Here is a 12,286-nt window from a genome sequence, read left to right on the forward strand (position 1 = left end):
GGGCAAAAAGAAAAAACTTAAGTAGTAGTGAAATCAGCGCGAAGGTCATCAGAGCTGCGCTCCAAAACCTTCAGCAACTGCCATGGAAATTACCTACTCCTCCATTCTCTATACTCACCCTATCAAAAGAACCACAGCTTGCAATTGCTCATACTCCCATGCCATTCCTAAACACCTTCCAAGCAGATTCTATCCGTCTTCTCCACGTCTATCTGTTTTCTCCAGAAGCTACAATTTCATTGTAGACTCGAGTTTACGAATTAGAAGATTAACAGCTTTCAGCAGTTCCAGCAGTTCTAACAATGACTCACCCCAAGAACTCGCAGTTCTTCTCGAAGTCGAAGGGTGATTTTCCCTCTATTGTTATTTTTATTTCATGCATTCAATCTTTTTACTCATTCTTTGTGGTTTGAATTGTTCGGTTTATCTGAGTTTGCTTCTTCTCTTTATGGATAAGTACTAGACAAATATCTAGCCAGTTTTCAATTTCAAAGACGTAATGACGCTGTAACACCGCTTCTTGTTCTCCGTTCGATTTATGTTTTAAATTCACGAAGCTGGTTTGTTTCTAGCTTTATGGTTTCTTCTGTACTGTTACCAGTATTATTGTTTTCTTTTATCTGCCCGCATAAACGCCCTTCCGATGGACACCATTTAAGTAAAGTCTACTAGATGATTGGGTTGCGACGATTAATCCCACCATTTTTACCTCACCAATATATCTTTAGACTTCTAATTCAGTGTGTTTACTGCTTGCAGTTTTACTTCTGTAGGCTCTTTTGTTTTATCACGTTCCTGACCATACTCGTCATTTTATCTTGTTGGCATTTTGAATTAAAGAAAAGTTTTGGCCATTATTGCACACCATCTGAAGTTCGGTAGACAGGACTCTTAAATTATTGGACCTACGATCTTTCGAACGGCCCAAGCATGGAAACCGGAAGATTGGTTGTCTTCCCTCATTTATAGATCTGAATGGAAAAAAAAAACGCTGAATTAAATCTTAGACGAGCACTTTCATCAATAGAGACAACGTTAGCCACCATAAACTGTACATAAATGTTAAAGAATCAGAAAGTGGGAAAGTTCTTTGATTTTTTTTTTTTCATTTTAATAATAATAAATTTTTAGGAGACGGAAGATATCCGATTCAGACTTGAAAAATGATCGAACTTCCTTAGGAATAACTGACAGTTTTAACTACACCTGGCCGCTTGACGTGGGGGAAAATAACTAAATATACAAGGTAAACAACCAGTTCCAATAAGATTTAACTAAGAAGAACCAAGCAAGTACTGGATCACTCATCTTAAGCCGTGGCCTTGTTCCCGTCAATCTACCAATCACGTTAAAAAGGCCCTTGTCTGTAGTTAAAGTAGACCAAGAAGGTATTTATTTTTCTAACCATGCATTTGGATGACTTAACCCTTTTCTCTTACAAAATCTAGATCCAATATGTACTAAGTTCTTTTTAAGTTTTGACGACAGTGTTGCCCATAAAAGCTTCTGCAGATAAACCAAGAGAAAGAAAGAAAGAAAAATTATTGACATTAAAAGCTAAAAAAAATAGCCGAAAAAATATTGACAATAAAAGCTAAGAAAGGTAGCCAAGTGTAAACGGGATGTTCCCAGGGTGGCAATAGGCTCAAGGCAACATTGATTTGAGTTCGGGTTGTTGGACAATATTGTCTAGGTGATTTGACATAATAAACAATCAATATTTCTATGCTTTTTTAAGTTTGCAATGTTTCACAAGTCAAGCAAGGTTGGAGTTTCTTCCCTTAACTCTTTTCTCCCTTCCTTCCAGAGTCCTTGTGGATGCATATCGCTCAACTAATCGCCAAGCTTTTAATGAAGGTGCTCAAATTATCATACCTATCTGAATTCTGTAGTTAATTTAATTGGGATTTATATGTGTTTTGAATGATCATTATCTAACTTTGCGCTGACAGCATTTCGTAAGCTTGGACTTGACTGTGCAAATTGGACTGAACCTGTATATTCAGACCTTGTCAGGTGTAACTCTTGTTGATACTATCTAATCTATCTATATTTTGAAAGGATGTCATTGTGGTTTCTTAATTTTCTCGTTTTTAAATTGAATATATGATAAATTTGGCATCTTAAAGATTATATTTACTTTTATCCCTCAAACTTATCAAACTTCGAACCATGGCAACTATATTTATAACTCAGATTTAAGTTGGACTTATAACTTTATGTTTCTAATTTCTTTGATGAAATTTGTTTCTCATAGAAAAGACTTGTAACTTTACTCTCTCTCTTTCCTCATCTCAAGTCTTATTTGATGTTTCTATCTGACCTGCCATGAAAAGCTTTTCATACAGTTGAGCCAGAGAAATTTTGCCTCATCTTCTAACGGATGATTAAGGAAAATAGGGAAGAGGTTATCAGCCAATTTATAGTAAAAAACAAAAGATCATTGAAGAGGAGAAATCTACTTGTTTCAGTAACTTGTCACAGCAGCACAGCTTTATTCTAATTAAGGCTCTATCACTATTGTGAGTTAAGATTATTGAAAATCGTATTAATTTCTATCACAGGAAGAATGCTGCTAACGAGGAACGGATGCTAATTATGTATTTTAATCGTGTAAGTTTCTTTTCTTGTATTGGAATTATGAACTATTACTTTTGGTCATTGTTTTTTTTCATTGGTTATGTAACACTTTCATTATAGATTGGTTGGCCGACTTCACTACCAACAAATGAGAAGGAATCGTTTATTAAAAGTGTTCTGCGAGAAAAGGTACTATAAACCATATATGAATGAAATACCTGACAATTATTGCTAAGTTGCTTGATTGTAGGTTCCCTTAGGCAGGTAGTTCAAAGAGAAGTCTATAACCATTCTTTTTCTTAAAGATATTTGCTTATATAAAGACACTTCCAGTTCTGTAAAATGTACGCATATATCTTTAAGTTTCCTCTCCTCACGAGAAGAGGGTTTGACCACTAGTTTATTCTGTGTATTGAAATGTACTTGGTAAAAAAGCTTCCGGTGAGGATTTGCCATCCTTCAATTCCTGACATCCATGAATTACTTGACAAAAGTTTTGAACTGGATGAATGATAAAGCAAAATGGAAAATTAAAGCACTTCCTTGTAGAAAACAAACATCTAGCCTTGATAATCCCAATTGACTTGCCAATGAGCTCGGCTCAACTGGCATCTGTATGTTTCCGATAAGAGGTCCTGGGTCCAAATCCCCTCATCCCCAAGTTGTACTTAATAAGACTTTTTCAAAAAAAAAAAAAAACTGACTGACTCCCCTTTATACAAGACCCTGTATCCCTTTCCTAAAACTATCTTTTATTTATCCCTTTCTAAACTACCTCATGGCATTTTTCATCGTGAAGAGAGGACCCGCCAGTGAATAAGCAATCTAAAACACAAATCTATGGTCTAGTTGATATTGGATTTGAACATAAATGCTTATAATGTTACAGTGTATTGAGTCTATTGACAACGAAAAATTTATGGATTAACCAGTAACATCTCCATCTAGGTCCTATTTTTCAATTTTCATTAATCTCTTCAGGTGCATAAGTTGCTTTGCATGCCCCTATCCTCCCCTCTTCGTCTGTAACTATTTTTTTAGAACATAAATCTTTTGTTATTTACTGTTAACAATACAAATTGAGGCTAGCAACAATTTCTCTGTCTTTCTCTCTCCCACCCCCCTCTCTCCCTCCATTTCTCTCTCTTAATTTTTAATTTAATTTGTTTTGTTTTAAAATATGAAGAAACATTTTTTTATCCATCGTTGGCAGAAAAAGGCATCAGATGAATTGATGGTTTCACAAAGTTTACCTCTACGGCCTGGAGTTGAAGAGTAAGTCTCTGAACTGCATCCTGTTTGAATGGTACATGGTCAGTTAATCCATCTTCTTTTAATTTGAAGGCTTCTGTTTCATATTCAAGTGGAAATATATGGTTTTTCTATGATGCTTGGATAGAGTGTTGAAAAATTGATAATCCTTGATGGTTGATGCCTGATGGAAGCACCTTTGTGGTTGAAATTAACCTTCAATCCATGATGGTAGAAGGTGCTTCCATCAATCATCATGGATTATGAATACACCTTTGTGGAGGGTACGCAAGTTCTTGATTCTTCTCTTATTTCTAATGAAATCATCCGGGAGTGATTCTCGTAATGCTCATTTAGTTCAAATGACCATGACCTGCAAGAGTGGGATCTTTCCGAAGTAGTCCCAGTTAGCTTATCAATCTTCTTGGCAGCAGCATCAAAAGACAGATAGATAAAATAGGCAGGCATATTAGCAAGTTTAGCTTAAGCTAAATCAATATCCTCATTAAATGAAGTTGGCTTATGAAATTCTACAAAATGTAAGGATTTTATCCTTGATATGTTATGAAAATTGGGGAAACTAAATATTATTAGCAACTCATTTGTCATTTATCAATCTAATAAATGTTAGGAACGTTGTAAGGGAAGATACGATTTTAGGCACGGTTTCAGATATTTCTCAATATAACAGTATGATCTACAGTTTAAAACTCACACTAACATTTCAGATAGTGCTCAATATCAGGTTATGCATCTGCAGTTTAACTCGCATTTAACATTTCAGATATTGTGCAATATCATGTTATGCATGATTGCTGGTCACTTTCTACACTTCACTTTGAATAAGATTACACATACAATAGTAGTTGATATCAGAAGCTATTGTCAATTATCAAATTGTATCTACAAATTACTCTCGATTGTTCCTTTTATTAATAGGAGCTACATTTCATTTCTGCAGTTTCATTGACAATGCTCATAACGAGGGAATACCTGTGATTATTCTCACAGCCTACAGCAAGAGTGGAGAAGAAATTGCTAGGTCTGTTTCTGTTACCATTAAAGTATTACCACAGATGAAAATTTGGATCAAAAGTCTTTCACACAATTTACAGAATGTTTTGTCACAATGTTCTCGTTTTCTTGTTTGCTCATTTGTTTTTCTACAATTTCATAATCTCAATGTTAATGCTACGATTTCCAATATGTGTTGCTTAATTGTTAGATCTATCATCAATAAGCTTGGACCTGAGAGAATATCCAAAGTAAAGATTGTTGGGAATGAGGAGATGAGACAGAGTTTATATAGTGAATTTGTGAGTGGTCAAGCAAAGCAGTCAGGTTTGGAAGAGGAACTAGCTAAAGAAGCAATGAAGGCAGGTAGTCCCTTTTCAATGTTGGTTGACATGCTTTCTGTTATTCCAAATTTAAATATTGAAGGTTGGATACTGAAGGGCTGTATTCTTGCTTGACGGGCTAGCTTCTGCTGAGAAACAAAGGATAGCCAAGAAGGTTGCATCGGCGCTGAAGTTGAGTGTCGAGATAAATACTACCTCATCTGAAAGGTCCGTTTGTTTTTTTTTTAAAATAAAGTTGATGAATGTATATTATGATTTGCTTTTACTCCTGTTGTAAAATTTCTCTGTTATTATTATTGTTATTGTTCTTATTATAGTTTTCATGTTAATGGCCAACAGACTACGATGAAATGTAGGATCTGCAATTATTTGATACTTCAAGTCTTCTAGACATAATGCATCATCTAAATGAATTAGTTGGCATGCAATTTTTAAAAGGAATATGAGAAGAAAGAAGTGGATAATTGCGGTCCAATCCACACATAACATTACACATATTTTTGAGGACTTGAAACTTTGGAAAAAGTTCTTTTCTTGGCCTTAATTTCTTGGAGAGCTTCATCATTGTGGTTTAGCTTGATTGCCACTTTTCGAGAAGTCATATAGAGTTTAAGAAAACAGATGGCCCTGGATTTTTACAGCTTACTGGTCCTGGTATCTGATCTCATGGGATGGAGAGTAAGCTACCAAGTGAGGGAGATAGCACAAACCTTTCATCATCTCTTCTTGAACTTAATTTCACAGCTGCTTTCACCTTCTGTCGTACAAAATGTCCTCTTAATGAAAATTAATGAGTGTTAGAAGACAATGCAACAATGGAGATGCAATAGAAGCAACCAATATGGACCAATGGTTCAATTCACTTATGGTTGTAGAAAAAAGATATGTCACCGTTCTTGGAAACTCTTCTATTTCATCTCTGCACAAAAATACGTATTGTGCATGCTTTTCAATCTTATTAACTTACATGTACATGCACGTGTATCTTGGTAGTGAACTTTGTAGTATTTATGGGACACTTTTAGTATCTTCATTATGTGGTTTATGAATCGTATGGTTCTCAAATGGCGAGAATCTTGGAATAGTGGAACGGTCCATTGTTTTTTAAATGTTTTCTCATGTTCGAGTTTGATCTGATTGTGATTGTCTCTAATTTTTTGCTTTTTTCTTTATTTTCACTTCCTTGGAGAGTTGGCATTCCTTGAAGATTTATTCCTTCTCATTACGTCAACGAGAAGTTGTTTCTTACAGGGGAAAAATTCAATTAAATTTTATTAATTTTATTTTAAATAATTGAATGGATGATTTATTTGACTGCAATGTTTAATATTACATATGTTGATTACAAAAAAGTATTATCACGTGCATTATTTAATGACTTTTTTTTTTTTATATAAAGTTTGGACAAGATCATATGTGCATTGCGTGCTGGATCAGAACTTGCTGGCACACCCGTTTCCAATTGCATCCTTGTTGCAGGAACCCAGTCAGGGATTGATGGAGCTGAACGAATAGGAATGCCACGTATTGTGATCCGAAGCAGGTAATCCCCAATGTAGTTGGTTTGAGCTAGGATAGACCCGATAACTCTTGAATACAACTGTTGGAATGCCATCTTCTCCTTCTCCTTCCTCTTCCTTGTCAATATATCATCTAGGGTCTAGATTGAATATTGAAATGACTCATAGTCGACACATTCCATCACTCTTGTATTTACTGTGTTTAAGCGACCCAATCACTTTCATTCTTCGTATGAGATGTGCTTTCAATCTGTTACCTCTGACGAGACTCTTTACATTACCAAATTGGTTCCATCATTACAATATATAGAAAAAAGGTAGCATTTACATTTCTCTAAGAGGCTAGACTCCTTGATTATATATCTCGTCAACTTTGTTTCTGATTCAGGAGGAAAAGTTTTTCTCGAGTTGAGTGGGACTTGGATAAAAAGAAAAACTATTGTCCATATCGTTTATAGCAATCGACTTAATCTGCAATTCTAGATGTAATATAACAACTTCATGGTTGCTTCTTTGTAGTTTGACATCAAGAGCCGAGTTCCCTTCAGCAAACGCTATAATGGATGGCTTCGGAGTCGGTGGCTTAACCATTACCAGATTACGGCAAAAGACTTGGTCTTGAGGTTCATTGTTACTTTCTGTGCTGCCTCTACATTACATTACCGTTAAATCGGTGTTAAGAATGAAGACGATGTCAAGTACCGTTACACGACTATTTTCATGATTCCATTCATACATGTATCGCTATGGCTTAAATTCTTTGAATTTTGAATCTTGAAGAATGAGGTGAAAGAATATAAAAGAAAGGGTTTCATTTACGAAGATTTAATATGAAGAAAAAAAATCTCTTGCATCTTTATTTGCGTAATGGGCCTTAAGGTAAAAATGGAGTGGTGGGTTCGGATCTCTCTTTAATAAATAAATTAACTACAATACACTCGAAGAAAAGTAATATAATAGACTATGTTTATTTTAATAAATTAAAGAAAGGTAAAATTTATATAAATGAAGAAAAGAAGGTTGAAAAAAAAAAGATATCTTCAATTCAAGAATTCACATCTAAAACTCTTCAGATGCTTGAAATAAAAAACTCAACATCTTATTCCAACTTCAACATTTGCTAATTTAGGATGAACACACGATATCCAAAATCCAAATTGAACAATCCCAACCACCAACAAACCAAACTAAACTTTTAAATGTTTTAACTAAAAACATATTTGGAAACTAGAGTGAAAGTTTGATGGTTGAAAGTATATCTTAAAATATGACATTGGATACCATATCTAGCTTCTTACCAAGACTTAAATACGTATCATTTTTCAGGAGTTGTGTTGCTGTTATTTCAATGTTTAAGGGTAATAATTCCCAAACTCAAATACACAACACACATATATATTCACAATTTTTTTGGGGGGGTTAAATTGAATATCAAAATAAGCCACAACATGACATGGATCTCATTATTAAAGAAATAAAACCAACAATTCAAAAAAAAAAATATAAATAAATTGATTTACCATCCTAGTTTGTTTAAATTAAATACCAACGCCAAGATGCCTGTCTCTTGAAAATTGAAGCACCTTGCATTATGCTTACAATTACAACATTGTAATAAAGACCAAAAAGTAAACTTTCTAGAACAAGAGAAAGAAAAAACTAGAATTATAGATCAAAAATCTTCCAAGCAAGTAGTTCTTAATCTCACTACCTCATTTCTCACCGACGACTTCATGAACAATGTCCTCCACAATCTTCTCTTCCTCAATTTGCTTTTCCATCCTTCTAAAACAATAAACGTGTCTGAAGCCTCCATCTTCATGCCTAACATAAGTTAAAGGAGTGAAAGATATCTGCAAATTTAGGATAATCGACAACAATTTTGTATATGTACAAAGGGGAGCTATAGTTTTCTCCATTCAATTGGTTGAAGCAGGCAGATGCATTATTTAAGTTTAACTTGGAGGATGAGATGCACTGTTTTCTTGAAGATAGACCTTAGCTCTTCATTTGCTTCAACACCTATTCTCCTGAAATTCAGAACATGGATTTCCTTCTGGTGATTAGGAACCAAAATTACCATGGTTGGAATTTATTGTGAAGAACTAGAGGAACGCTGGAAACTAAAGATTAATATTTAGTTCGAGGAAAACAAAAAAGTGTAATAAAAATTCAATTGAATGCAAAAAGTGCGAGAAGTCTAGACATACGCCCAATTCACAAGGTATCACTTTACCCGATTTTTGAGCCGTTTTTCCCCACTAGAATTTTGCGCTGACTTGGTTTGTTAGTGATAAAGTGTTGCTCGATCCTAAGAGAACCATTTCGAAATTCTTTCCAATCAACCAGGCGATGCTCAATTCCATAAGGAATTTCCTGAAATATGAAGCAAAGTTAATGAACCAAAAAGAATATCTTGGCCAACTCAGAAAAAAGGAAATAGTGATAATCTCCACCTGATGCACATGGTCTAATAATCGTTCCCGGACAACTTCAAGTGATATGTTCTTCATCATTTCTTCATTCATAGTGTATGGATCTTCATCCCAAGGTCTTTTGACGGCCTAATATGGGATGGGTAAGCCAGTTAAATGCAGGTCTAAGCTGAATAAACAGAATAATTGGTGGTGACAATGACAATAAAAGATAGAAAAAGTTGATAAAGCCACCCTTAAACTATAGGGAGTCGTTACATTCAAAACCTCAAAACTTCAATTTGATCAATCACCTTCAAAGGTTAAGCTGTTGCATTTAAGCCTCTAAATGTTGCTAAATGCACAAACCACCAATGAACATGACGATGAACTACAAGTGTTGCTAAAACAAATCCCTCCAAGTATAGAATTGTTATAATAAAAAATAAATTCTTAACATTAGTTTTCTTAAAACACAACAATAGAATTGAACAAATAGGAAGCATGCCTGTTACTAAAGTGCATGACCATTAAAAGAATTAATTTTCAAATTTTAAAACTATAATTCAACTTAGTTCAAGCACAGGTGAGTTGAAGACCATTTGGAATATTCATTTATCAGGTGGAGAATCCTCGTTAGGTATATTTGCCTGAATAATAGCAGTGAACAAATAGGAAACATGCCTGTTCCGTTAAATATTTTGAAAGATCTTTTACTCCAGCTCCCTTTAGCCCTGAGATCATGAAGTACCTATACAAAGTTTGTTCTCTCAGTGAAAACGAATGTTCAAGAGCCTCTAAGCGAGTCAACTATCTGAAACAAGAACCAGCAATACCTTTCGTATCCAGGAAGATCTTTAAATTGTTCTGCAACTGTTAACAAGTCTTTTTTGTTTTCGACTAAATCAACTTTGTTCATACACAATACACGCTTCTGTTTTGGGTGTGGGGATGCTCCCATTCGTTTGATCAATCCTACCACCCTCGAATCAGGCCTAAACAAAGTCCAAGAGTCAACTGCTAAACCATCAGGGTTGACCACAATACTAGCATAATGGAGCTGGAATCAACTCAAAGTATAACAAAAGAGAAGTTTTGAAAAAAAGAAAATTTCTGGTGTAATTCTAAAATTTCTAAACCATTCAAGGAAAAACTAGGAAAAATTGTAAAGCTTGTGGTTACTAAGTTTCATATTTGAGAACCCTATATTCTATAATGAGACAGAAGAAATTACTACTAACCTTGCAAGATGTCTATGAACGTCAAAAATAACTATCAACACATCATAAAGTTCAACTGAACTCCAAGCACTTTGCACACGAGCTTTCATATCTTTATGAGGGAATCCCTTGCTCTTTAACATTAGCCCTGGTGTATCGAAGAAACACTGAATTGGCATAATAAATCAGAAAAAGCCCAAATTAACTACCTCTGTAGTCTGTAGCAATAACAAAAAGAAAGAACACAGTGACGAATCTCTTCAAGATGCATAATATGAGATTTTACATATCGTTCTCTCTTTCACAATAATATTTAGTTTCTAAAGGAGCCATTATATGGAAAACTAAATCAAATTAAATTAAACGAACACCTTCAACATTCCTATGGTCAAACCAATAAATCTCCAACAAACATTCAATCCTACTAAAATTACTTGAATTCTTCTCACAGTAATATCACTGCCCTAAATCTCTGATAGACGACACAGCTATAGCTTTTATGTACCAAATCATGTTCATACAGGCAAATGCATTCTATTTGAAAAGGAGACACACTTCAGCTTTTATGCTCCATCCCAAAAACAACGGAAGATTAACAACTTCTCCAATGAATTAATGTGAAAAAACTAGGATGACTACGAAAAACTGAGAAACAACTCCAACTAGAAGCACTAGGTAAAGAGTAGCAACACCACTTGTAATTGAATAGTTACAGATAAATAAAAATATGATACATACAATTTGGGTATTTCCTTTAGTCATTGTTCCTAGGACTTCGTGAGTAGTGGTATTTATTTTCCGTGAAACTGCCGCAACTTTAGTTCCCACCTAAACAAAAAAAAAAAAACATAACAAAATTACTATTTACAATCTCTCATGTCATAATCAATAAAAGCTGATTGCTTCCACATAACCCCCTTCATAATAAGAAACGTTAAAACTAAATAAATGAAGAACTTATGACTAAAAGAGGCGAAGGAGGCAATTCTGCATTTTAAGGAAACGAACAACAATTCGAAGCAAGAAAGGACGAATAACAACCCAAAAATTCTCCACAAATCCGACGAATTTGCAACAAAGGAAGTCATATCAAACTAGAATTTGTTATAAAAGGAAAGCTAAGCATGTAAAAGAAAACACCTTCCATGCTCTAAGCAACCGTAAGTTTAAAAAATCACACGAAAATTAGCTAAGTTGTGCAGTCAAGAGGCTTGAAAGCTTAAAGAACAAACCATATAATTAGTCAGTGCGGACTTGCCCGCGTTTGGTGCGCCAACTATCCCAACTGCCAGAGACTTCTGGTCTTCCTCTTTCACAGTTCTCTCGCCATCCTCTTGGTCATCATCAGCAGTTTCCAAAACCGCCTCAAGGAGAGACTTGGCAAGCGCTCTCCGTCGCCTTTCCTCCTCCTCCTCCATAAGCTTGTATTTCACTCCCTCGGAATCTTTCCCAAATATCAGTTTGTCGGCTTTTGCCCTATATTTCTTATCCCAACCAGAGTCAGGCTCGGTTTTAGTAGTTGAATCCATGGTTGGAATGTCGAACTGCGAACTATCAAATACAGAATCGGGGGCATTTTCAGTGTCGGAGAGAGTAGGGTTGTGATTGGAATCATCTTGCTCAGGTTGAGCAGAGTAATATCGAGGGGGAAAGATTGGATTCGTGAGGAAAGGCCGGTGGGATTTAGGAGGAATGGTGGTGGCTATTCTCAGAGCCCTTAAAGCCTTCATCTCAAATTCTCATTCAAAGCATCAATGAAAGAAGGAAGATATGAAGTGAAGAAGTGAAGAAGCGAAGTAGAGGTTTTGGGTCTCTGCTCACTGCCGTCGGGGTTTTTGGGGTTTACAAAGCTCACTCCTGTGCTTAAAGGCTATTACTCAATCAGCGATCCTTTCAATATCAATTTCACTTTTGACCCTAACCTTATAATCCTTCTGAGTTAT

At 35.2% G+C, this 12,286-nt stretch overlaps 2 protein-coding genes across 2 annotated transcripts; one reads left to right on the forward strand and one right to left on the reverse strand.

Annotated features, from left to right (window-relative positions):
* Positions 1 to 7,562, forward strand: LOC101206737 (CBBY-like protein). The gene is made up of 11 exons (XM_004134495.3): positions 1 to 345; positions 1,808 to 1,857; positions 1,953 to 2,016; positions 2,565 to 2,613; positions 2,701 to 2,769; positions 3,794 to 3,855; positions 4,793 to 4,873; positions 5,057 to 5,211; positions 5,312 to 5,396; positions 6,589 to 6,732; positions 7,229 to 7,562. The coding sequence occupies exons 1-11, from the start codon at positions 83 to 85 to the stop codon at positions 7,329 to 7,331; spliced, it is 1,125 nt and encodes a 374-aa protein (XP_004134543.1). The 5' UTR covers positions 1 to 82; the 3' UTR covers positions 7,332 to 7,562.
* A 584-nt stretch (positions 7,563 to 8,146) lies between these two features.
* On the reverse strand, positions 8,147 to 12,244 carry LOC101207216 (GTP-binding protein ERG). Its single transcript, XM_004134497.3, has 8 exons — positions 11,576 to 12,244; positions 11,082 to 11,171; positions 10,365 to 10,510; positions 9,960 to 10,118; positions 9,808 to 9,874; positions 9,166 to 9,273; positions 8,946 to 9,085; positions 8,147 to 8,739 (listed from the first exon to the last, which is right to left on the reverse strand). Exons 1-8 carry the CDS (start codon positions 12,071 to 12,073, stop codon positions 8,655 to 8,657), a joined length of 1,293 nt encoding a protein of 430 aa, XP_004134545.1. The 5' UTR covers positions 12,074 to 12,244; the 3' UTR covers positions 8,147 to 8,654.
* Between the last annotated feature and the right edge of the window lie 42 nt (positions 12,245 to 12,286).

The sequence above is a fragment of the Cucumis sativus genome, chromosome 6 (genome assembly GCF_000004075.3).
Source record: "Cucumis sativus cultivar 9930 chromosome 6, Cucumber_9930_V3, whole genome shotgun sequence".
In the NCBI taxonomy this organism is placed as follows: Eukaryota; Viridiplantae; Streptophyta; class Magnoliopsida; order Cucurbitales; family Cucurbitaceae; genus Cucumis; species Cucumis sativus.